The sequence below is a fragment of the Pipistrellus hanaki genome (assembly GCF_964339955.1).
Source record: "Pipistrellus hanaki genome assembly, chromosome: 9".
Lineage (NCBI taxonomy): Eukaryota > Metazoa > Chordata > Mammalia > Chiroptera > Vespertilionidae > Pipistrellus > Pipistrellus hanaki.
The window spans coordinates 72,525,280-72,552,724 of record NC_140511.1 but is presented as its reverse complement, the minus strand read 5'-3'; the positions used below and the strand labels follow the sequence as shown (position 1 = coordinate 72,552,724).

The 27,445-nt window shown below is 44.5% G+C and overlaps 1 protein-coding gene across 1 annotated transcript; it reads right to left on the bottom strand.

Moving 5' to 3' along the window:
• Positions 1 to 4,705: 4,705 nt before the first annotated feature.
• On the bottom strand, positions 4,706 to 27,379 carry TRAF6 (TNF receptor associated factor 6). Its single transcript, XM_084894461.1, has 7 exons — positions 27,183 to 27,379; positions 20,577 to 20,894; positions 16,634 to 16,784; positions 15,366 to 15,524; positions 13,111 to 13,182; positions 10,490 to 10,567; positions 4,706 to 9,413 (listed from the first exon to the last, which is right to left on the bottom strand). The coding sequence occupies exons 2-7, from the start codon at positions 20,870 to 20,872 to the stop codon at positions 8,556 to 8,558; spliced, it is 1,614 nt and encodes a 537-aa protein (XP_084750587.1). The 5' UTR covers positions 20,873 to 20,894; positions 27,183 to 27,379; the 3' UTR covers positions 4,706 to 8,555.
• Positions 27,380 to 27,445: the final 66 nt, after the last annotated feature.

The window sequence follows — 27,445 nt, the reverse complement described above, 5'->3', positions numbered from 1 at the left end:
GAGCTGAACAAAACCTGTGGCCCACGGAATGAGAGCCACGATTTTACCATTTTAACAAATATACTTAACGTAGCGGACGGATCTTAGATGATACTTTCTCCTCCCGTTTTCTGTGACTGTGTGCGTGGTACGTGCTGTTGGGTTGGCTCCGACTCTGGTGACTCTGAATGAGTGATATCCACAATGTCCTGTCCTCACAGCCCTGCTCAGCTCCTGGAGACCATGCCTATGGCTTCTTTAATGGAACTGGTACATCTCATATGGGGTCTTCTTTTCCTGCTGCCTTCTAGTTTCTGAACATCATTGTCTTTTCCAATGAACCCGGCCTTCTCCTGAGTGCCCGAAGCAGGACAGCTTCAGTCCTGGGATTACTTACTCTATTCTGCAGAAGCCTCACCTGGATGCCAATTTAGCATGCAGGTTCCCCAGTGCCCCCTTGGGAAGGGTAACTCTGGGAGTTCGCGGGAGGTCCTAACGCCGGTGGTCCTAACGCTGACTTGGCTCTCACTGTTCAGCGTGGTCAGAGATAAAGGGGTTAAACACTGGTGCCTTGGGATAGACTAGAGTCCAATGATCCATATTCCTAAACCTCAATTTGGGGATAGCAGTTCATCTCAGATGTTTATCCCCTATTGGCTATATCATAACAAGGGGCAGGGGAGAGGGGGTGACCAGAAAAAGAAAAAGAAAAAAAAAAAATATATATATATATATATATATATAATTTATATATATATATATATATATATATATATATATATATATATGTGGCTGAAATTGCTGATGCTTGACTCTGACCTTACAATAATGGTGGTTTTGTACTGGTAGACCTAATAATTCCTCAGGTGTTTCTAATTTGAAGCGAATTTGGCAACCAGCTTGTGAATAGGACAGTTGGGATATGGACTTTGCACTATCTGGGGAAACTCTTTTGAAGCTTTCATCATGCTTAAAGCAAAAAAAATAAAAATAATAAGGATGCTGTTACCAGAAAAATACACGAAGTACTACCTTCTGCATTCAATCTCAGGTAGACTGATGGGCCCTAAAGGCCAAGGACTCCTTATTTGTTAACCTTGTTTCACAGATTTCTTTCAGCTGGCAGCCTCCTCTAGGGATGGAGCTTTGCTGCCCCCTACTGCCACCTGGCTCTCCAACGGGGTTGGCTCTATTCAGGCCTGGGCTCCGGTTGGTTTCAACCAGCTGTCAGCTCACACCAGCTGATTGACAGTGCTCCCATTCTGGGCGGGCATGGGAAATCGCAGATGCACTGTTTTATAATTCACACATTACACTGCACAGCACTGTTGGTACAGGGCGTGGGGAAAATTTGTGCTTTGATAGAAAACTCAGGCATCCCTGCGGGGTCATCAGATGCTGATTCTAGGGGAGCTGTTTTGCAGCTCTGTGCTGTAGATAACAGAGAGCGAGGCAAAGCCATTCTTGGGTCTAGACCTCTTGACTTCTCTCCCCTCCCAGGAACGAAGCCACGTCTTGCCTCCTTGTGCACATTTAGAATTCAAATTTTAGATATTCCCAGCCGGTGTGTCTGTTCTTTGGATTCTCCTTTGACTAGGTTATAACATCTGCCTGGTTCCTTCAGGAAGTTAATAAAGACTTTAATGCATGCTCATTTGATCTCTGTAGAAGAGCCATCACTGAGTTCTGTTTTGGAAAAACGATTCTTTAACAAAAGCCGGCATCCTATTAGAGCTCTCTGGTTGCCATCTGAGATATGGAAGAGCCCGCCCCTTCCTTGAAACTCTAATTAAGGAGATGCTCAGTGTTGCCAGCAACTCTTTGAGATTTAAAGAAACCCCTCTGCTCTCCCCACCGGACTCCCCTAATTCAAACAGGTAGCCCACCACTGCATCATTGCTGCAGGGGAGGGGTGCTGGCAAAAGCGGAACAAAGGAGTCTATAAGTATTTCTAGATATTGTTTCCCTAAAGCTGGAGAGCTGAGAGGAGTGATGGAGCTGGAGCAGAGCCACATGGGGGAGAGAGGGGAGATGGGCCTTTCCTTTCAATAAAGCGCGGAGGCTACGCTTCCTGCCGAGGGAAGGAGACAGAGGCAGGAGCATCAGGGCCAGAAAAATACCAGGGTGCACCAGATGTAGGAAAAGCAAGTGTTTCATAAACTTTTCATTCCTGTTGAGATCAGTGGACATATTATTTCTTTTTCTTTTTTAAAGAAATATATTTTATTGATTTTTTACAGAGAGGAAGGGAGAGAGATAGAGAGCTAGAAACGTCAATGAGAGAGAAACATCGACCAGTTGCCTCTTGCACACCCCCTACTGGGGATGTGCCCGCAACCAAGGTACATGCCCTTGACCGGAATCGATCCTGGGACCCTTCAGTCAGCAGACCGACGCTCTACCACTGAGCCAAACTGGTTTCAGCGGACATATTATTTCTATCTGTCTATTTATCAACGTATGTAATTTACTATAGAGAGTGAACAAAAAAAAATTGCAAAGATTGACTCTAAAGACATTAAACACACACACACACACACACACACACACACACACACACGGCTCTATTAGCCTAGTTGTATTCAGAAAACCTGAGCTTTCTTTCCTTTTCTTCTTTAAGGATGGCTCCTAAGGACTATCAGATTAGGTTTGAGATACAGTCTACTTTCTGCTTTAAAGGGTGGGCAGCTACCTTCTTAAGGACCTTTGGTGGGGTTTTGTCTACTTCATCAAGTTCAGTGACCCGCTGGGGGAAGTCACCTGGGATTGAGACAAATTAAGACAAAGAGGCCAGAGCTTCTCAGATAGGGTCTCTCTCTTTCCCCCTTTTCCCCCCTTTCCCTCTCCCCTTCTCTTTCCCTTTCCCTTTCCCTTTCTCTTTCCCTTTCACTTTCCCTCTCTCTTTCCCTTTTTCTCCTTTCCCTCCCCTCCCCCTCTCCCTCTCCCCATGCCAGTCAGGATAGAGCAGAACAGGAAGCTAATTTTTCAGGATTTTGGGGTCTACTTTTCAGTGTGGCTTTATTGTAAAGTTTTCAGGAACGTAAATTCCACGAAGACCAGACTCGCTGACTGACATGTATGTTACAATGTACAAATCCCTACCCACCAAGCCAAAAATGTGTGCTTGTGCATCATTCCCCAACAAGGCTGCCATGGTTACTTTATCAAGTAACCCCGTCCCTGTTGGTCCCCCTACAAAAGGTAATTTTTAAAAATGTGACAAAATAGAAAGTGTCAGCAGTTGTACAGAATTCACAAGAATGAATCACAAGTGTGAAGAAGTTACCCCAAAATAGAGGTGTAATGTTAAAAAAAAAAAAAAAAAAAGTGTGGTTTATTCTGAGATTAATACTAAGTATTTCAATTTATGGAGCTCTAAGATGACTGTGGAGTTTTGTAAAGCATTGACACGTCTCACCAGCTTCCATACCCACGTAGGGAAATGGAGTCTGTTTTAAAGAGACAGTACTAGAGATGACTTTAAGGGCCCCACAGCAGGGGCAGCCTCACAGCACGCAGGGAGCTGGCCGGGGAGAGAAAGCCGGCAGCAGGAGCCCTGGAACCCGGATGACTGCGGCTTCCGTTCATGAGTTGGGAAGAAGTTTGTGCTGTTATCTGTCCGGTTCCACACTTTCTGTATACCCGTGTAGCATCCTCTCTCCTAGGGCCTGATTTTTGTTTCCCCCACACTGGGATCGAGCCCCTTAATTTCTTTAACGCCCTCCCTGTTCCATACAACCCAGGCATGTGCCCTGACCGGGAATCAAGACCTCCTGGTTCATGGGTCAATGCTCAACCACTGAGCCACACCAACCAGGCTCACTTGTATTTCAATAGATACAGAGTCTCTGGATAGACCAGTGGTCGGCAAACTCATTAGTCAACAGGGCCAAATATCAACAGTACGATGGTTGAAATTTCTTTTGAGAGCCGAAAACCAACTTCTGCGCATGGGCCAGGAAGTTTCAATTGCACTGTATTGTGTGTGCCTGCACGTGTAATTTTGTGGAAGAGCCGCACTCAAGGGGCCCAGGAGCTGCATGTGGCTCACGAGCTGCAGTTTGCCGACCACTGGGATAAAGGAATGACAAGCCAGGGTCCCCCTGAGGAGAACGTGTCCTAATTGCATGCACAAGTCACAAATGTTCTCTCAGTTTACCTAAGACTTCCTGGTGTGAGCAGTGATGCAGGACCATTCTACAATCTAAAACCTGCCCCCGCAATTAACCACCCAGGATCTCCTCACTTTTCATTCTACTTCACTTTTTTCTCTTCTACTTTTGTTCGTCAAAATAGAAGTGGAACCATAGCCACAATTCTCAACCTGCGTCATCTCCTGGCACACATAAGTGAATGACTACAATTCTGCAGCATACCAAAAAAGGCATTTTCTGCCGATCTCACCAAAAAATAGGTGTGATTGTTATTCATTCACATCGGTGGCTATTATTGTGTTGGCTGCTGTCATTTTTTTATTTTATTTTTTAATTTGACAATCTAAGGGAAAAGAGGTCTGCCCCTAAGTGGTCAGGGATTGCATGTTTTAAAAATTATTGCGGCACACAGTTGAACATGGTTGTATTATGATATAGCCAGAAACTATCTTTGTTGCAACAGCCAAAGGGTAGTAAGAAATTACCCAGCTACAAATCAACATCCCAGCTTGTTTCCCAAGAGCAAAATGTCTGTCCTGAGGCAAGTGTCCTCCAACAGTGGGGCAGATATGTCTGGGAAACGAGAAAACAATTTATTTTCAATTTAGCAATGTCCAAGAATAATGTCAAGTGATAAATATGCTACAAGGTTGATAAAATATAAACACATGGCCCAAACACTTACAGGCCAGCTGAGTGACACCGGCGTGTTTCAGAGGGTCAGCAATTTGAAAACACACCTGCTTTCCAGTAAAGACTTGATTAGGAGTTGAAGTCTTCAAACATTTCTATTTAGAATGTCAGTTTGATCATTATTTTTAGTCTATATTCACAATGAATGACTAGTCTAAAATAAGGGCTGGTTTATTACAAAATGCTAAATGTTGGGGGTTAAAAACACTGCTCATTAAGCCCTAACCGGTTTGGAAGCCCAACCGGTTTGGCTCAGTGGATAGAGCGTCAGCCTGCGGACTGAAAGGTCCCAGGCTCGATTCCAGTCAAGGGCATGTACATTGGTTGCGGGCATATCCCCAGTCGGGGGCGTGCAAGAGGCAGCTGGTTGATGCTTCTCTCTCATCGACGTTTCTAGCTCTCTCTCTCCCTTCCTCTCTGTAAAAAATCAATAAAAAAAAAATCATTAAAATATATTAAAAACAACAACACATTGCTCATTAAAATTAGTGAGACCCAGCTGGCAGACCCAGTTGAAGTATTCTGTCAGCAAAAAATAAGCTAGAAGAATTTTCTACTGGCAAAACTCTTTCACAAATGTTGTTGATATGCTGCTAGTTAGAACCTAATGTCTTAAGGCAGAATTTTATGGCTGGAGTGGACCTTAGAAACATCTAATCCAACTCCTCATTTTACAAATAGGAAACCTGGAGCTAGAAATTGAAGTTAGATTAAAAGCACCCGTTACTATTTGGATTAAGATTCCCAAGTAAAGGAAAAAAAAAAAAAAAAAAAGAAACACACACACACACACACACACACAAAAGCAGGAAATGACTCCTCAGTACCTAATGCACAGCCACGCTTTTAATAGAAATGTAACCAGACTAGGAAGCTTTTAATATATCATTTCCTTTTTTGGCGAGGTTCAATGTTTTGTGGCAACACTTAATTTTTTTTTTCTAATGAAAGTACATGTTTGTTATAGGAAATATCAATATAAAACATACAAGGATGCACAAAGAAAATAAGCCATCAAAAAGTTTTGTATATTTCCTTCAGACTTTTTGGTAGGCAACAAAAATAACCAGCATTTACTTTGTAAAGGGAAGGCGATGATTATTCCTTCTTTGACACACAATCATAGGGACAGCAGAGGGTTCTGGGGGTCCCTGCAGAGAGAGGGTGCTGCTGCAATGAGCCTCAGAAGCCAGTTGGAAAACGGGGTGGTCCAGGGACCCAGACTGCCACCTCCCTAGTCAATGATCAGGGGGCACTGGGGAACAGAGTCTCTGCATGACCTTGATTTTCATTTAATTATTATTTTTTGTCAATCCTCACCCGAGGATATTTTTCCATTGATGTTTAGAGATTGGAAGGGAAGGGTGGAGAGACACAGAGACACGTCCATGTGAGAGAGACACATTGATTGGTTGCCTCTCGCATGGGCCCTAGGGCTGGGATGGAGCCTGCAACTGAGGTACGTGCCCTCGACCGGAATCAAACCACCACCCTTCAGTCTGTGGGCTGATGCTCTCTCCACTTGAGCCAAACGGGCTAAGGCTTGATTTTCATTTTAAAACATGAACCCACCAGAGCAGGAGCCTACGTGTGGGGTGGGGAGGGAAGGTAGAGAGATAAGCGAAGATAAAGGTCAAAGTGACCTTCCAGTCTGGCTCTACCTGGAACCGAAACCTTTCTTCTCCACAAAGCCTCCTTACTTCCTCTTGAAATTGTGGCTGATCTTTTATTTATTTTTTTAAAATTTATTAATTAAGTTTATTGGGGTGACATTTGTTAATAAGATTATATAGGTTCCAAGTGTAGATTTCTATGATACAGGATCTGCGTCATGTGCCCATCGCTATACCTGTGGCCCCCTTTCCCCTTTGGCTGCTTCCCCACCCCCTTCCTTCTGGTAACCACCCTACTGCTGTCTGTGTCCGTGCGTTTCTGTTTTATAGCCCATGCAGAAGTGGAGTCATAGCTTTCTCTGAGGCTGATCTTGAACACTGATGGTCCGGGGTCTCTGATAGGGCTTCTCAGGAGAGACCGTACCATCTCTGATGGCCACACAACGTTCAACAACCTTGTACAAACTGTATAGTGTGGGGTCCTCTTAGATTCCCTTTTTTAAATATTTTTATTATGCACCACATAATATACTGCATGCTATGTACTACACTTCCAGCAGGGGTAGGTCAGCATAGCTGAGTTATTTTTCATCAATCGGGAAAGTGTTTCCTTAATCAGTGCTCTCTGAACTCTGTGACACATAGTGACAATTCACTTCAGAGACACACCCCTCTCTGTCCCACAAAATCCACTGATAGCAGTAATAGCAACCCTCTCTCCCTTGCCCCGGTTAGTGAAGCTGTGGGTGTGCACTGGGGGGTGGGTAAGCATGCAGCTATGGTGGTGATCCAGGGGAGAATCTCGAACCACATTGTGGCAAGGTATTAAGGCCCTTAGAACCCTGAGAAGAGCCCATACCAGGTGGAGGACACCCTGGCAGCTAGAAGGCACCGTGATACTAACACCTACAGGCCTTTAACAGAATGCAATAGCACAGAAGTCATGTCTCCCTACGGGGAGCCTTTAGCCCCTTTAACAAACTCTCCACGATCCTCCTCAGGTGTGAACTGTTGGACTAAGGCGACTGCTCAAGCTAAGTCCTGATGTCACACTATGACGTCCAACCTTCGTTTGGTGACTGCTCAGGTAGCACCGATGACCTCCCAAGTATTAAGGAATTTTGCTCTTGGACAGTCAATTTTATCCCACTTAACTCAACCAGAGGGTGTTGAGAAAAGCTGAAAATGTCTGGTTCAAACAGCTCTTGTCACCACCGCAGAGAAGCCACATTAGCTGGCTAGCTGAGCCATTTTAAGTTGTTACGTTGGCAATGATGTGACCTATAAGCATTAAGCGCCAGAGAACATCGGCGGAGCTGTGGAGCTCACTCTGCGTTAAGTAGACATCAAGGGGTTTACATCCCCACACTGAGCCCTGGCATTCTAGACTCTGCAAATGCTACTTTGTAGCCTGGAAGAAGTAAGCAAGTGGGGAAGAAGGAAAGGCTTTAAGATTTCTTCAACAGACATGTTCACACTAAGAAAATAAGGTGAATATTCGGGGTTTAAACTAGTCCCTGAATAGCCTTAGTTACACCCCAGAGGGAAATGGGGTGAATGAGAACTTTTTTTCCCAAGGACTCAAGTTCACGTCCTCTGAAAGCTACTGGTGGTCAAATAAAATGAGAACTCAACGTTATAGGAGCAACTTCTCACTGGTACCAGCGCAAGGCGGTAGTGATTCTCAAGTTTAATATATTACATACAATACTAGAAAAATAAGCTAAACTCTTAAGGCACGTCCATTACTATTAAAAGGGTTGAGCTTTGCTACTCCAGCCATAGGCTTTTGACAGAACTTTCTGGAAAAAGGCCCACAAAGGCACAACAAAGAGGTATACTAAGGACAGGTAGCTGCTACCATGTGCCACGGGTACTTCAGTAGTAACAATCCTGAAAGAGCATGGAACCCGGAGATCCCAGGGAAAAACTGCTTTAGGCATTTGTAACAGAAACAAGTACAAGAGTCAAGAGCGACCTCCGTCACCGCATTATTCGCTGGTGGGTATTCCATTTCCCCCCTCCGCTTTTGCTGTTTACGTGTTATTATTGCCAACAGGGCGAGAAAAGGCCGTTTTCTCCGGGAGGCTTTTAGAAAACAGACGGACGAGGGATGCTATACCCCCGCGTCCGTGCTCCGTGGCTGGAAACCCTCCCTCCGAAGGCTGCCCATGTCAAAGCGAGGAGAGACCTCACAGCGTACGACCAGAGTGTCATCCTTGATGAAGGTTCTCTGCCGTAGGGCTTCCAGATGCATGAAAGTCACGTAGCCGAAGCCCTTCGGGTTCCGCGGGATCGTGGGTCTCTGGAAGGCGAGCAGCTCCGGCTTGGCATCCATGATCTCCTCGTGGTTTTGCCTGATGGGCGCTTCGGACTGATCGAGAATCGTGAGGCGGATGGTACCCTGGAAGGGCCAGGGGAGGTGGCTGTCGTACTCCCCTTGCATCGTGTGGACGAAGAGGGAGATGTAGTTGGCGCAGCGCTGGGCAGTGGGTAGCTGCAGGTGCAGGCGCATGCAGAGTTTGTATCCGGGTTTGCCTGTGTAGAAGCCAGGGCTGTGAATGACCACGGGTTTCTCCTCTTCCTGGGATTTCAAGTGCATCCCGAAGTTGCCAATCTTCCAGATGTAAATCCCGTTGCACTGCTGTGCTTCTATTTCGGCGACCTTGTCCTCCAGGGATCGGATGGTTCGCTTCAGCTCGCTCACATGCGTGCTCTGAGTTTCCATCTTCGCAGTCAGCTCCCTGATCTGATGGTCTTGTCGGACGAGGCGGCCCTCCAGCTGTTGAATGATTTCTTGGAAGTTGTAGACCTCTGGGTTACACCCCGAGGAGACCCGAGACAGGGACGCAGGCTCGTATCGCTGTGGCATGGGAGCCACGGCCAGGTTTAAGCTCTGAACGGCCTGGGCCAGCATCCTCATGTGGGACTGGGTATTCTCTTGGAGGTGGCGTGCCAAGTGAATCCTCTGCATCTAAAAAAACCAAGCACAAGCCTTAGGCTGGCAATGGACACTGGGAGCTGGGGAAGGGGCCTGGCCACGCCAAATAAAAGGTTTTAAGGGATGTCACCATTTCTCTCAATCCCCTACAACCTTCTTTGTCTCCATATTCTCGATCCTATTGTTACTGGCCAGGGTCTGAGCCTGGGATGGGTCTGGCGGTAGTGCGTGGGCTCCTGATTTTGTGTAGGAAAGATTTCACAACATGAGTCCAGGTGGCTTTTGAGAGGATGTTTATTCAAGCTGGGGCCAGTAAGGTAGAAGTAACAGGAGAGAAAAAGTCAGAGAAGAGGGGGTTTTGGAGACGGGTTCAGGAGGGTAGCCTGGGTAGAGCTGCCGCTGCCCACTGGTTCCCTGGTTGCAAGTCTCATGGGGACCCTTAAGAGTTTAGGAGAAAAACAGCAAAGATACAAGGTGTGGGGAAGCAACCTGAGAGAGCCCGGATGGGACTACTTAGGCTGAGAAATTAAAGTCACAGTGATTGAGTAAGCTCACCGGGCAGTCAGAGAAAATGGGGGCCCGATGACAGGGTCAAGAGGTAAGCCTGGGACGAGCTGCCACTGCCCATCGCTCGCCTGGTGCAAGTCTTGTGGGAGTCCCTTGAAGCTTAGGAGCTGCATGCTTGTGGAAGAAGTTGGTGAAGGGAGAGGTATGGGCGTGCTCCTGGGAGGGAAAGCCTGCCACATCCTTTGTCTTGAGGTTTTTATTTAATTTCTCTTTGGCCGATGGAATCCTAGGGGAGGTCTTTGAAAGGACTGAACAGATTATTCATTAGCTCCTCAGATGTGTCCCTCAATATGTTGATTCACCAAAATGTGTGTGTAAAGGGGCTAGGGTTATTTTCTGGTTAGTTTTATGAATGTATTGAAGAGGGATTGGGACCAAGGCCAGTCTAGAATGTGTAAACCATTTGCTCCTAAGTACCCTTGGTTAAGAAAGAAAACCTTGCCAGGTACCTCCATTTTCACTAATATTCTCCACTGTACTACATAACTGAATTTTCTTGATCTATATTCAAGAGTCAAAAGAAAAAAAAAGAAACACCTTACCTTTTCGTTGCAACCAAAAGAACTGAAAGTGCATGGAATTGGGGCTGTAGGACAGTCCAGGTCAAAATGATTAGGCATCTGAAAACCAAAGCAGAAGTTGAAAAATGTTCTTCACTGCATATCATGTTCTAGTTTGATAAGGTCACACTTGAAATAAAGGTTTACATTTCACATGAACAAAATCATGTATTATCTGTGGCCACCTCTGCATCGCAATGGCAGAGTTGATTAGTTGCAACAGAAACCAGGTAGCCCACGAAGATTAAAATAATGTTTACTTCCAAAAGTCACAGAGAAAAGGAAATACCAACATCACATACCACCCCCCAAATCACTCAAAAGGCAATTCAAGAAAATGAATTTGTTCCTGTTGCTGGGAACTGGAAGGCGATAGTGGCATTTTAAAGAAAAAACACCTTCTGTTGTCAACCTCAACTGCAAACCTCACCAGGACTCTCACTGAGGCCCAGGCCGTTTAATAGGAACCAGCTAACGGTGCATATTAAAGCCCGGACTGTACCCGGTACTTCCCCCATGACTGCCTGTCACAAATTTTACCCTTTGTTTTTTTTCTTTTTCTTTTTTTTAATGTATTGTATTTTATTAATTTTTTACAGAGAGGAAGGGAGAGAGAGAGAGAGAGAGAGAGAGAGCTAGAAACATCGATGAGAGAGAAACATTGACCAGCTAGCTGCCTCCTGCACACCCCCCCGCACTGGGGATGTGCCAGCAACCAAGGTACATGCCCTTGACTGGAAACGAACCTGGGACCTTTCAGTCCACAGGCTGACGCTCTATCCAATGAGCCAAACCGGTTTCGGCAAATCTTACCCTTTGTTAACCTGGGCACATTTTGGCTACAATGGGAGAACTCAGATATTAGCAAGTATTTCATAAGCACATTCATAAAAGTTCCAAAGAACGTGTCAGCTTTTGATTGGGGGGATTCTAAAAACACCTTTTAAGGTAAGATCCATTATGGAGAATCATATTTGCTAACTGGTGACCAAATTCCCTTTAGAAATTTAGGTTAGCTATAGTCATAGATATTTCAAGATTGTATTAGAGACCCTTTAACTCCATCTTTCAATTTTGCATCATCCAGAACAGCGGACAGCAAAATTTCTTATAAAGGGTCAGATAGTAAATATTTTCAGCTTTGTAGGATCTATGGTCTCTGTCCCAAGTACTCGCCTCTGTTACTGTGGGAGAACATTAGTCACAGATGACGTGCAGACACCTGGCATGGGTGTGTGCCAATACAACTCATTTCTAAAAGCAGGCAGCGGGCCAGATGGGGCTGGCAGGCTGCTTTGCTGACCCCTTATCTAGAATTTCAACTTTCTTGCTAGAGATCAGTGGCAGGTCAGTGGCACAACCAGGGTCAAAACCTAGGTTTTCTGTTAACCACGGATTTTTTTCCTACATTAAGTTTTATTTTTGCCGGGTTTCAGATGTGCTGCATGGTTTCCTTTAAATATTATAGCAGAGCAAAAAGAAAAACTAGGGAGGTGAGGTTTCATAAGCAAAACAAAGTTTAACAGCTTCACATGAAGACTGTTGGAAAAAAACCATGGGACTCTGTTTAGACAAATGGAAAAGTTTAGTGGAGTGACAGGTTTTGCTTGCTTCTAGTTAGTAAGGTAATCAATTATGCTCTCTGGGTTTGCAGATTTCATGGGTGTATAAATAGTGACTAATATTCAAATTGTGTGGGTAAATTCTCCAAATGTCAGAAGCTAGCAATCAGATGGAATTTTCCTATCTCTATTAATGATGTAAATGCAGTTTTCTACTGTCACTGCAGCTGCCACGGCAGACCCATCAGTGGTCTATAGGACAATTGAACAGAGGGGTACAGATCCTGGGAGTCTCAGAATCTCCCAATGTGTCCCAGGGGCCATGGGGACAAGTAATGCTCTACCACTGGACAGACTTGCTCTTCTCTATCTCATTGTTCTTTTGGCTAGTTTCTGGAAACCTATGACCCTATTTCAGAGATCGTAATAATCTGGCCACTCAGTGTTTCCTATATAATAAAAGGCTAATATGCAAACTGTCCCCTTGACCAGGAGTTCGACCAGCAGGCAGGCCAGCCAACCGCCCATGTCCCCTCCCACTGGCCAGGCTGGCTGGACCCACCCATGCACAAATTCATGCACTGGGCCTCATATATATATATATATATATATATATATGAGGCCCAGTGCATATATATAAACCCATAATAATCTGGCGACTATATATATATATATTTGTAGTCGCCAGATTATTATGCATTTAGAGATCATAATAATCTGGCCACTCAGTGTATTTAAGATATGTGTTTTTTTCCTTTAAATGGGATTTTGATTATTTGTATCTTAAAATTACCTGATTTTGTCTGGAACTTGTATAAATATACATAAACATGGAGATTATATTAATGACTTTAAGTACTTAGAGAGAGCTGAGTATTTGTTTTTCTAAAATAATCATATTTATTAATATTGAGAAAAATTTTCATAGTTCTAACACTTCTTCAACCTGTATTCACTTTGCCATATTGATTTAATTAAAAACCAAACTCACTCCTTTAATCTATTACGGAAATATTAATTCGTGAAAAGAAATCATTATACCTGTTCTCTGATGAGCATGGTACTGCAGTATTCACAGATGACATTTGCCAAAGGGCAGTTCTGGTCATGCATCTAAATTTTAATAGAAAAATATAAGAGAAACATTTTTATAAAAGTAAATTTTCACTATAAATAAAGGACATCGATGTATGTTAAATAAAAATGTGAGAATAACATGGAAAGCTTGTTTTCTCTCCCTCTGCCAGCATAGTAAGTAATGAGATGCATCTTGCATTTCAGCACTTTAAAAAGAATACAGCACACAAAAGGGAACCTTTGAAATCACTTCTTTTAACCAGAGGCAGAGATTCTGTGACTAGTTTGGACATCACTGGCCAATACTATATCTAATTCTATCTCTTAGGGGGTGAGAGAACAGAGCACTATTAGGGCAGATTCTCACAGGCCCTGGAAGGATGTGCTTTCAGATTACATCCATTTAATTTACTGAAGTTTAGGAAAACATCAATTTGTTCTAGTAATGCCTCAGCTTTCTCCCCATTTTTAGGAAGTCAGCTGATGTTTTTTGAATATCTCATCAACTTAATGAGTATAACATGCTTGATTACATAAGAAAGTAGGAAAAATTACCAAGAAAAAACTTACAGTAGAACCTCGGTTCTCGAACTTAATTAGTTCCAGAAGGAATTTGTTTGAAAACCAAATCATTTTTTCCCATTAGAAATAATGTAAATTGAATTAATCTTTTCCAGACCCCTAGATGGTTCCATTTTAACCTTTCTTACATCCAATACATGCCTAATGTACTGTTTAATCCATAAATACACTGCTTTTCTTAAATCTATGGAACAATCCCTACTAGTCTTAAAGGAATCACTTTTAGCATTGGGTCCAGGATGTCTTTCAGGTCAGCATGCAGCGTCTTTGCTGGTTCAGTTTTTCTTCCTTTATAATTGACTGTGATTATTGTTTCTTTCACACCCTTAGCAACATTAGCACTCTTAATCAGAACTCTTTATGTTTTAAAGTTGTGCTAATTGTTGATTTATGCCAGCAAAAGCAGTCTCTCTTCTGTTGCCTGGAAGACACTTTCTGTCATGCTGAGGGATCGGCATGAAAGTGTTGTCAGGTTGGAAACTCAGGTTTGGTTTCACATCCCAGACAATTTTTCTGTGAACAACTTGGTCAAGAACCCAACTGTTTTGAGATGAGAGATATTTGAGAAACAAGATTTGACTGTGTAAGAAATAAAGTTTAAGGAAGTATGTTAATAGTTATATGAAAATGCTCTATCATCATGATGTTGTCAGGTGCCATGAAGTTTTTTTTATTTATTTTAAAAAAATATATTTTATTGATTTTTTACAGAGAGGAAGGGAGAAGGATAGAGAGTTAGAAACATTGATGAGAGAGAAACATTGATCAGCTGCCTCCTGCACACTCCCTACCTGGGATGCGCCTGCAACCAAGGTACATGACCTTGACGGGAATTGAACCTGGGACCCTTCAGTGCACAGGCCTATTCACTGAGCCAAACTGGTTAGGGCTGAATTTTTTTTTTTTTTTAATGATAACATTTTAATTGAAGTGTAACATATTCCCAGAAAAGTGAATTCATTATATGTGCATAACTCAGTGATTTATCACCAAAAAACACACGTTGTGAGATTTAATTTAATTTATTCTCAATAAAAGTTTTAAGATCCCATTAAGAGTAAAGCCTTATTCTTATACAGTCATCATTCTATTATACTTGTTTGTCTCTAATCCAAGACTGGTCATTAAAATATCACATAAAAAAGTAGATCAGCTTGTCTTTCCTGGAAGGCTTTGTTACCTGCAGATCTACTATGGTGGTGAGTGGTATAAACAATGTTTTCTAAGGAAGATATACAGCCTGACCAGCGTGGCTCAGTGGTTGAGCACTGACCTGTGAACCTGGAGATCATGGTTTGATTCCCTGTCAGGGCACATGCTGGGATTGCGGGCTTCATCCCCAGTGTGGGGCGTGTAGGAGGCAGCTGATCAATGATTCTCTCCCATCAATGATGTTTCTGTCTCTCTCCCTCTCACTTCTTCTCTAAAATTAATAAAAATTATTTTTAAAAATGATTAAAGATATACAAATATAAACCCTACATTTAGTCACTATAATGGTTTACTGAGCTTTCTTTCTTAAAAATCAATCTTCCCACAACTGATAATATAGACTCAGAAATGGAATAATATCCTCATCTACTGTGAGGCCCTTAACTGTACATAAAAACAAATTAAGAAATCCAAGTAGTACATGCCTCTTTATCTTCAAATGCCATTGACATAGCGCAGTTCTTACAAGAAACCTGTCTTCTTGGACACTCCTGGAGAATGTGAGTGTTAAGCTGGCACTTCTGTAATGGACAGTTGCATTGAAGACAATTTGTAAGAGTAAACTCACAATGCACTTGATGATCCTGTAATAAGGAAAAAAAGAATTGATTAGCATCTGCTAATCTTTAAGAAATCTCCTAAATATAATATCTTCTGAGGATATGCTTGTTCTTTTTCAAAACAGCTACTCCTTCACAAGGAGCTAAGTTAAAAAGGGCAGGTTACAAATATGTTTTGCACACTTAATTTCGAATAGATCATAAACGATATTTAATTTCTCATAAAACCACCAAGCTAAAAATGAATTTATTTAATTTAAAAGCAAATATTTTTACCTGATTCCTTCAGTTCATCTCAAGTTATAGAAAGACTCCATTTAGTTAATAATAAAACACATAATTCGGGGAAAAAAGAGAAGTAGGAGGGTACTAAGATGATGGCTATGAGACTTGCTGCTTATTTCAAAATGAGAAAAATAGCCCTGGCTGGGTAACTCGGTTGGTTGGAGCATCGCCCCATACAACAAAAGGCTGAGGTTTGATTTCCTAGTCAGGGCACATATCTAGGTTGCAGGTTCGATCCCCTGTTGGAGCACATACAGGAGCCAACCAATCGATGTTTCTCTCTCTCACATTGTGTGTGTGTATATGTGTGTGTGTATGTGTGTGTATATGTGTGTGTGTGTGTCCTTCTATCCTAGGGTGAGGATTAAAACCAAAAAGATAGAAATAAGTGAAGTTATGGGATTGAAATGTGACACTTATATTTAAAATGCTCTTCAGTATTATAGTGAATAATGCTCACGCCAAAACTTAAAGAATATTGATTTTTTTATTATCATTTGGCAATGCCAGAGAAAATGGAATAGAAATTTTTGTTTTCTACTTATATCAAACTAGAGGCTTGATGTACAAAATTCATGCAAGGGGCTTGACCCTTGCATCCTCGGTAGCTTCCCTCGGCCTGCGCAGCCCCAGTTTTGTCCAAAAGGACGTCTGAAAGGTCGTTCGGCTGTCCAGTTTAATTAGCATATTATGCTTTTATTAATATAGATGAGGAAAGGGTTAGTACCTTACTAAGCAATTAATTATATGCTAGGTGCCAACAGTACACTGATGGACACAGCTAAGTCTCTATTCTCTGGGAACTGCCTTGCCTATCTGCTAATAAGGCCAAGAAATAACTTTAATACCTCAAGATGCCGCAGTTCCATCTTGTGCATACAACCTTCATTTGGACACCTCACCATCAGAGAAAGAATCTCTCGTTTTGCAAAATTGTCAGGAAAGAGTTGAGTTTCCAGCAGCATTTCATTATCAATAGGACATTTGTGACCTGCATCCCTAAAGAAACAAATAAGATACATACATTTAATAGATTTACACAAATATTAACATTAAAAAATACAAACAACTTTTACAGGTTTTAACTCACCACATATACATTCTCCATTAACTATTTCCTATGGAAAATAATTTAACACATTATATTTCATAATATTACTTTCCCTCCACCCAAATAAAAAACCAACACCTATCCTTTTATGGACAGTTCATGAACTGTTCTTTTATGCAATGAATACAATTAGTACCATATTGGTGACCAATAAAAAACTATGGGATTTTATTTTTAAATTTATTTTTATTTTAAATAATATTTTTATTGATTTCATAGAGGAAGGGAGAGGGAAAGAGAGAGAGAAATATCAATGATGAGAGAGAATCATTGATCTGCTTCCTGCATGCCCCCTACTGGGGACTAAGCCTACAACTCAAGCATGTGCCCTTGACTGGAATTGAACCTGAGACCCTTCCCTCCACAGGCCGATACTCTACCAATTAAGCCAAACCAGTTAGGGCCAAAAAAAAACTATAGGATTTTAGACCATGGGAAGATTTCAACAACAACAAAAAAAAACAAAAAACAAAAAAAACAGAGAGAGAGAGAGAGAGAGAGAGAGAGGGAAATTAACTGAATAAAGTCCTATTCTGATTGTCCTTAAATGAAGTCAAGTTAAGGATGGGGATTTTGCAGTCTGGCAGGACTCTGTTCTGTCAGCAGCTACACAACATGCTAGTGAGATAAACTAAATATGCTGCTCGTAATACCAATAACACTTCAATAGCTCACGGACAACCAAAGTTTTCCTTTGTTTTTATGTCTAGGGGACAATTTAGTAGCGAATTAAAGGACCTCTTTCCTCCTTCCAAGTGGTTTCCTAGTCGTTACTTCATTTATGATGGGAAAAACCATCCCCAGGAAGTTCCATTGTCTGTCTCTTCCCTTTAACTTTTTGGGGTGTCTAAATCTTCACTCACAAAATGTGGCAGGTCAGGTAGACTACTGAACCATTAATCAATCACTCAAACCATTTGCTTGAGCAACTCCTGTGTGTAAGCCACAGTGGAAATTACCTAGGTAAAAAAACGGGTCTACAGTCAAACGCCTTAGAACTAATAAAGGTGAGAGAGACAGCCAATCTTTAATGAGGCTTCTGTCAGAATAATGTTCTTAGTACAGTCAAATCTCTTATGAGAAGCATAGGACACGATAAACAAATTTATTGACATATATACCCAAGATCTAAGTTATGGATGTCAAAGAGAAAATAAAAAACAAACTTACAAAGTAAACTGGAAACCATTATCCACAGCAAATGGAACTGGATTAACATGTATTTTGATTTCCTGGATGATTATAACGGATGAGAAAGTTTGAAGCCATTCTCTTAAGAACATTAGACTCAAAGTAAGTGGTCATTTCTAGCTGAGAGGGAGGTAGGAAAAGGAAAGCCTCAGACTTCCTTTTGTGGGTTTTACTTCCTTTTAAGACCACTGTCCATTACTTTCATGAACATCTTGCTATTAAAAAACTGCTAAAGATGATCTTCCTGGGCATGTGACACTTAATAAAATATTCCACATCTCTCTATCTACAAAAAGTCAGTGATCCATAATATGGTACATACGACCTATGAAGACTAAATCACGAAGTAACAGAAAATCTGAGCAGATAACGAGTATACAGAGTAAATCAGTAATCACCTCCCAAAAAACCTACAGCCCTCCCAACCTTCCAACCAACAAAAGTCCAGGGGCAGATGGCTTCACTGGTGAATTCCACCAAACATTTAAAGGAAAATTAAGCCGGGACCGGTTTGGCTCAATGGATAGAGCGCCGGTTTGGGAACTGAAGGGTCCCGGGTTCAATTCCGGTCAAGGGCATGTACCTTGGTTGCAGGCATATCCCCAGTAGGGGGTGTGCAAGAGGCAGCTGATCAATGACTCTCTCTCATCGATGTTTCTAACCCTCTATCTCTCTCCCTTCCTCTCTGTATAAAAATCAATAAAATATATATTTTTTAAAGGAAAATTAATACCCATTGTTCCTAAACTCTTCCAAAAAAATGGAAAAGGAAAGAACACTTACAAACTCATTTTATTATACTAAACCCAGGCAAGGACACCATGAGAAAAAAATCAATTTAAAAGTTGAAAGAAAAATCTGCAAGAATAGTAAGTAACCAGCTTTACCTACTTACAAATCATTTCACCAGTATAACTAGATGCTTATTTATTGAAGAACACAAAATCCTCACACTACTTCTTTAGTCACCTAAAATATTCCCATCTACTTCTGAATTAAGTAAACGTATTTACTTCTTGGGGAGATGAACTTGAGTCATCTGTGGAGCTCCCACATACCTTCATTCAGTTAAAGCAACCATGGTACTGAGTATGCTTCCGGGTGTCAGGCACTACTTCCAGCACATAGGAAATATCCAGAGATAAAATAGCTCTCACCCCCTGCTCTCAAGGAGCTTATTTCTAACTGGATAAGAGAGGGTGGGAGTGTGGGGGGCGACAGAGGAGAGGCATGCTGTGGTATGAACAGGACAGCCAGGGCGCCTAAGAGAGGTGAGGTCTGAGCCACACTGGAGGAGTGAAAGATGCTAGTTAGAGAGAATGTTCCCCAGAGAGAACAGCAAAAGCTGGTTCCCAAGGCAGGAGCGTGCTTGGCATGTTGCAGGAACAGCAGAGCGACTTGGCGGAAGAAGAGAATAGTGGACAGGAAGTCAGAAAGTGGATTATGGACCTAAGAACAGGGCCTAGCACACAGATGACTTGCTGCAATGTTCTGAGCAGAGATGACCAGGTTCCCTCTGGCTGCTACCCTGAGGACGGGCTGGAAGGCAAGGGCTCTGAGAAGCAGGCCTGCGACTGAGCTGATGGGGATTCAGAGCAGGGTGGCAGCAGTGGAGGCAGCGAGAAGGGACTGAATTTGGGATATATTGTAAAGGTAGAGGCATCGACTGATACTTTCTTTAAAAATACTGGTTATTTTACTTTTGTTCATAGGTATCAGATAACAGACAGAATTTAATGTGGCTAAAGCCATCACTGATCGATTGTAGAGTCAGCATTCTTTGTATGGTTGAGCTGATCATACTCTCCTATCATTTAAGGTGTACTTATTTTATTTCCTTTTAAAAAATATTTTTATTGATTTCAGAGAGGAAGGGAGAGATAGAAACAACAATGATGAGAGAGAATCATTGATCGGCTGCCTCCTGCACACCCCTCACCGGGGATCAAGCCCACAACCCAAAAATGTGCCCTTGACGGGAATCGAACCTGAGACCCTTCAGTTTGCAGGCCGACGCTCTATCCACTGACCCAAACCGGCCAGCGCTTATATTATGCAGGGGTCCTCAAACTTTTTAAAGTGGGGGCCAGATCACGGTCCCTCAGAGAGCTGGAGGGCAGGACTATATGAACTACTAATTCCTACTGTAACACCTTGGCTGCGCTCACTGCCCAAAGAACCTGGCGGGCAGGATCAGACTCCCCTGGGGGCTGCATGTGGCCCGCGGGCCGTAGTTTGAAGACCCCTGTAAAGCATAGAGAACTTATTTACCTGGGGATCAGAGGAGAGTAGAAGACCGACATTACCCTTTATACCACAGTAAAAACTAGGGTAAGAATGCAGATGTCTCAAGCTTCTGGTCCAGTGATCTCCCTCCTCGAGTAGGTGTGTACATACAAGACTACTCTGGGGATGCCCGTGTCCTGTGGACTATCGCTCTCCGTATTTGGTTCTGTCAGAGGACGCACTTCTGTCTTATGCTCACGTACCTTATGGACTTGGTGATGCAGGCTTTGCAGAACCTGTGGCCGCATGGTGTCTGCACTGGCTCCCGTAACGCCATCAGGCAGATGGGGCACTCGTACTTGCTTTCCAGGGGCGGGTCGAACTCCACGTCGTAGCCCTGGATCTCTTCCATCAGAGAGCTGGAGAGGTTCCCTGCGCTGGCAGCAGCGCCCACGCTGTCCTCCTTGGCAGCAGCGCCGCAGGCGCTGGCCATGGCCGCGCAGCAGTCGCTCTCAGACTGGCTGGAAGCGCAGCTGCTCTCACAGTTTAGCAGACTCATAGTAACAAGCTTATCGATCACTCTGTAAAAATCGCGAGAAAAAAATGCCTTAGCGTGCATACACATACACAGTAGCTTATGGAGGCAGGTCACCTCTTTGTTGATATCGAAAAGCTGCATTCCTGTTATGTATGGAAAACTTTTCAAGTTTCGGGAGCTTTACTTCATGACTATAGTATCTAGAATAAGTTAGGGAGCTCAAGATCTAGTAGGTAGATAGAATTTAACATTAAAAGAAGACATGACCTCCATTGCAATGCTTAGCTATCTCACAATTTGGTTTCAATTCTGTTTCCTGTGACTGAAGTCAAGAATTTGCTTTTCATATCCTTAATACTCAGCACACGATCTTTCACATAAAATGTGTTCATTAAGCATCTGCTGAAGAACTTAATTATCCTTGCTGAAGTTCCCTCAAGTATCCTGAGCTAAAGGGAACAGTAGGACCAGCAGGCAGTGCAAGGAAGAGCAATGTACAAGGGATTATATCAGGGGTGGGGAATGTCTGGCCCGCGGGCTGAAATTATTTGGTCTGGCCCTGCCAAGGCAACTGTAGGCGTGACTCGAAATGCAATATATCTAGGAGCTTCTTTCATTGCAACAGGAAGTTACATTAAGTGAATTATATTAAGCAAATGACGTTATAAATATCCAGATGGCCCAAAAGGTTCCCCACCCCCGACTTAGATGATCATGTGCAAGTATGAGGTGTGTGATTTGGTGCAATGTAACCATTTGGATTTTGGTTTCTTCTTCAAGATCTAAAATTCCATGAGTACTTCCCTAATGTCCAGTGAGGAGATTTCTATTGTGTAGAAAGAACAGAATTGAAAAAGTACAATTGTATGTCCTTCTGCCTTCAGGCCTGTCAAGTGACTATGTTTCATCACCTGACAGGAAAAACAAGCGAGGTTTCCTTTGTCTGTGGAAAACTAGTGGCTTCGTGGGTAGGTGGGATGCCTTCAAACTCTACATCCTATGACATTATTGAGTGAGAAATGAATTCACGGCCTATTGACCAGGTCTCTGCAATAGACTGTGGAAAATTCCCAATAGGTGCCAGATACAGTTCTAGAAACGGAACGCAAGCTTCGGGTCAATATGGTGAACAACCATCCCCCTGGTGGGTTATGAAAGCAATCCTCTAACTTTGTTTTGGCCACCACGGGTGTCTTTTTCTTCTGCTCAAAATGATTTTGCGTCTAGTCTGGGGAGCACCTGCAAAGGCCGAGGCCCTGTTCTGGCTTGGCGGGGCAGGATGGCCGAGTGGTGAATGTCTGAGAGGAACCAAGTGCCCGTATGTAGAAGCACTTAGCACCGTGCCTGGAAATAAGAACAAGTCACTGTGATGTGCGGCTTTCTCGAGTAATTTGATGCAGTGACTTCACTGCCCCCTCCCCTTCAGCAAAATGGAAACCCTGGAGCTTAAAAAGGGGAAGTCACTTGTTGAGGACTATTCAACTAATCAATAACAGAGCTGGAATGAGAACCCAGGTCTACCTGACCCCAGAGGCTGTGCACTTTGTACCTACCATGTTTGCCTCTTGGAGCTGCGACAGATTTGTCTATAAAGCTGCACTTAAAATTTCTCTTTATTTTTATTACACTGACCCCAGCTTCTACAAAACATGACTTGTCTAGCGTTATCATGCTGGGTTGAAAGAATTTCAAAGAATCAATAGAGGAAAAACTGGCATTTTATTTTACCTTTGACATATTATTTTCGAAAAGTTAAAAATAGCCGCCAGGCCCTGGTTGGTGTGGCTCAGTTGGTTGGAGTGTTGTCCTGTACACCAAAGGGTCGTGGGTTCAATTCCGGGTCAGGGCATATACCAAGGTTGTAAGTTTGGTATGGTTCCCGGTCTGGGCGAATATAGGAGGCAACCAATTGATCTCTCTCTCTCTCTCTCTCTCTCTCTCTCTCTCTGGGCGAATATAGGAGGCAACCAATTGATCTCTCTCTCTCTCTCTCTCTCTCTCTCTCTGTCTCATTCTCTCCCTCCCTCCCACCCTCTAAATATCAATAAACATATTCTTTAAAAAAAATATATTTTATTGATTTCTTACAGAGAGGAAGGGAGAGGGACAGAGAGCCAGAAACATCAATGAGAGAGAAACATCGACCAGCTGCCTCTTGCACACCCTCTACTGGGGATGTGCCAGCAACCAAGGTACATGCCCTTGACCGGAATCGAACCTGGGACCTTTCAGTCTGCAGACTGACGCTCTACCATTGAGCCCAACCGGTTTCGGCAATAAACATATTCTTGAGAGAGGATTAAAACAAAAAATAAAAACTCCCAAAGACTTGTTATAGCTAATGCGGATTCCGAGGGAAGACTTGGTACAGGCTGACAGGTAGCAAGGGATGGCAAGATAGTGGCAAACACAGAACCAGTAGTGTGCCTGTGGTCCAGGATGGGGCAGAAGGCCCTGATTATACCCTCCAAACCTGAGGATGTGTGACAGTTATGCTACACTTTGGGCTTATAGCCTTTGCTGTTTTTCTTCCCATATACATTCTTGTGCCCAGTTACCGAGGTACATCTCCTAGAAAAAGAATTAGTAGGTGAAAGGGTATGTAACTTTCTAAGGCAACCAATTGATGTCTGGTAATCCAATATGTATCAAAGGCTTTTTAATTCCACTCTCCAAAAAATTGAGAGAGCATTATACATACCCTTGACAAGTCTAGATATTTTTATCTTTTGGATCTTTAACCACTTATTTTTTTTTTTAAAGTAAGATCACTTTGAGAAATTAGTATTTGTTGCTTAGTTGTACATCAAATCAAAGGGCTAGTCAGAAGAAAAAAGCAACTTGTTCTGCCCAACTGTTCAGTTTCAATTCAGTTTACTGGGTAGTCTATATATTGCCCTCTTGCAGTCCAGTTCGAAAGAGTTGAAGGTATTTTGATTTAAAGAGAACTTTATAGCAAATGTGTTATTTTTTATTTATTTTTTTAAAAATATATTTTATTGATTTTGTACAGAGAGAAATAGAGAGTTAGAAGCATCAATGAAAGAGAGTCATCGATCAGTTGCCTCTTGCACACCCCCTACTGGGGATATGCCCGCAACCAAGGTCCATGCCCTTGACCGGAATCGAACCCGGGACCTTTCAGTCCCCAAGCTGACGCTCTATCCATTGAGCCAAACCGGTTTCGGCAGCAAATGTGTTATTAAGAAAACCTGCCAATCAGTCACAATTCCTTAAAATGAATTCCACTGTAGGAATGCAGTGTTAAAACATGAAAGCGGGCACTCTAAAAATCTAGATGTATTTGATTTTCACATTGTTTTTAAGTAACGCAGAGGCGAAACCGGTTTGGCTCAGTGGATAGAGCGTCGGTCTGCAGACTGAAAGGTCCCAGGTTAGATTCCAGTCAAGGGCATGTACCTTGGTTGCGGGCACATCCCCAGTAGGAGGTGTACAAGAGGCAGTTGATCGATGATTCTCTCTCATCGATGTTTCTAACTCTCTATCCCTCTCTCTTCATCTCTGTAAAAAAAATCAATAAAATAAAAAAAAAGAAGTAGCGCAGAAGCTCTATATCCTCCAAATAATTTTTTTTTCCAAACAGTCACACCCTATGCCTGCAGTATATAGGCCGACATAATTGTACTGCGAAGAAAAAGTTAAGCTAAAATAGTATTTTGAGTGCCATTTGGTATGTATGTTTACTCTTTCTTTCTAGCAAGTTAAAACATTTCCCCCTTTATTTTACAGACTGGGATGGCATACTGACTTAAGGGAAAGTCACTTTCCTAATTACAACCACTATTTTAATTAGCATCGAGGGAAGAATAAAAAGAGCTTTGAGTCCACTATAGACGTGAGTGGAACATGATCCGACACCCATGCGGAAAACATGCTCTTTTAGTTCTTTTTACTTCATATAGTGCCACGGACATCCACCTCCTGAGCGGCTCCCAAAGCGGGCTTTGGCTTTGCACGAGCTCTGAAAGATGACAGGGGTGGGGCCGCATTATAGCAGAGCCAGAGCAGTCATTCCAGGGGAACTCTCCTGGTGTCTTGTGTTTATCTTCCAAACTTCATATTCCACCTATTAGTGTCTGGGAATATATTATATAATAGTGGCCCTTGGCATGAAATTCGTGCAAGGGAATTAGAGGAGATATGTTAATATTGCCATTTGCCCTTTCTCTCTAATAGAAGTGTCAGAGATGAAAGAAAATCAGTAAAATGTATATGAAAAATCTCCCTCCTGTCAGGGTCTGGCGTGCGCTGCGGGTTGCAGAGTCAAGTCCCTGCCCACCCATGTGTGCCTCAATATCGCATGAGACCCAGACAGGGCAGGCACAATCACAGCGAGCCCCAGGTCCCCCGTCAAGCCTCATCGGGTGGGGGCGCAGCCTCAGGTCCCCCTACCCGCACCTGGAGCCGGGCAGGGGGCGTGGCCTCAGGTCCCCTGGCCCAGCCTCAGGTGTCTCCCCCCCCCCCTGAGGGCAGGAGTGTGTGATGACCATTTGCATATTAGCTCTTTATTATATAGGATTATAATCCAAAGAGAATACTAACTATTAAATGTTTTGGGGGATGGGGAGTACGGTGATACACAAAAACTGTTTCCTTAAGATCAACAAGTGCCAATGAGAGAAATGTCTAAGCTTGAGAAATCAACAGGTCGTACTGTGAACTGGTCAATTTTAAGTCAGCAGAAATTCATTCATGGCTAAACATATGACTCATCAAGTAAAACCACGTAAAACAAACGGATCACGTATTGCAGAGATGTACACCCGAAACCTACATAATCTTACCAACCAGTGTCATCCCAATACATTTCATTTAAACTATTTTTTTTTTTAAAAAAAAAGAAAAAGAAATGCCTTTGATCTGCTGCTAGCTTTAGGAAACACTAGGCGGGCACTGCTTTACTAACTCCTTACAAATCTCTTCTTAAAATGCAGAGACCCGCAGATGCAAATGCTGACCAAATAAGTCAACAATCTTGATTTTGAATACAGATTCAAGGGGCAGTCCCCTCCCTCACTCGGCACTGTTTGTTCACACAGTTTCTTTCAAAATCCCAGGGGCCAAAAATGGATCGGCACCTTGATCACACAAAAGACCCCCCCAAGTGGCAATCCTGAAATACCTACCGCCATCTGTATACATTCAGCCTGTGCAGGCTGAAGCTCGGATCGTCACGTGGGCACCCAGGGCCTGACCTGCATGTCTCCCAGGCGTGAGGGAGTCCTCACCCCGCCCCCAACGTCAAGTCAGAAAAGCCCCTCCGCCTTCCCCGGTAATAGCAGGGGCACGGATCCAGCGCCAGGGGCCAGGTGCGCGGGGCCCACACGTCGCCTTTCTTCGCGGGTTTCTCCGGCTCCTCTGGCTGCGGAGCAAGACGGTCAGAGGCGGGAAGAGAGAGAAGAAACGCGCGGACACGGGGCATCCGAGCTGCCAGCGACAGGTGCTTTCTGTGCGCCCTCACCTCCAGCCCAGTGCCCATCTCCCAGCCTGGTGCCCACCTCCCAGCCCGGCTCCCACCTCCCAGATCGGCTCCTCCCGGCCCGGATCCCACCCCCCGGCCCGGCGCCCACCCCCCGGTCCGACGCCCACCCCCGGCCCGGCGCCCACCCCGGCCCGGCGCCCACCCCCCGGCCCGGATCCCACCCCCCGGCCCGGATCCCACCCCCCAGCCCGGCGCCCAACCCCGGCCCGGATCACACCCCCCGGCCCGGCGCCCACCCCCCGGCCCGGATCACACCCCCGGCCACCCGGCTCCGCTCCAGCGGGGACCCACCGGGAGGGGCTCCCCGCGGCGGGGACGGCGGCCGGGCCGCGGGGCGGGGAGGGAGGAAGACTCGTGTCACCCGAACCTTTTTTTTTTTTTAAACTTGCTGCCCGGGCCCCCAGACGCGTTCACAGGAGAACCCCAAAACAGCTTCCCCAGGACAGTGACAGCGAGAGGGACCCGCTGGGAACGGAAGGGATTTTTTGTTAAGTCGTGCGGGCTCGGAGGGCCGGGAAAATCCAGGGGCGATCGCCTCTGCCGGGAAGGGGCGGGGAGGCGCGGGGGGCGCGGGGGGCGCCGGGAAGGGGGTCCCCGCGGGGCCTGGGGAGCTGAGCGGAGGGTCCCCAACTGGTGGGAGCGCGAAGGGACAGGGAGGGGGAGGCGCCCCAACTTCGGGGGAGCGAAGGGGCGGGACGCGTCCCCTAAGGGACAGGGGAGGCGTCCCCCATCTCGGGGGAGCGAAGGGACCGGGGAGGCTCCCCAGCCCTCGGGGAGCGAGAGGAGAGGGAGGCCGCGGCGGCCGGGGACCGTGGGACGGAGACTCACCGTGGCTTTCGTGCTTTGGGCGCCGCCGCCTCCGCCCGCGCCGACCCGCTCAGCCACGGCGGCAGGAAGGAGCGGACACCGCGCTCCGCGCCCGGGCGGCCCGGACGCCGATCTCCCGGCCCGAAGGCCGTGTCTCCCGCGTCCTCCGCGGACCGCCGGGAGCCGAAAACCCAGCGGCGGATGCCCCTACTTCCGCCTTCTCTGCCCGGCCGGGAGCTGGGGAGGGGAGGGAGCGGGGGCGGGGAGGAGCGGCCGCGCTGGGG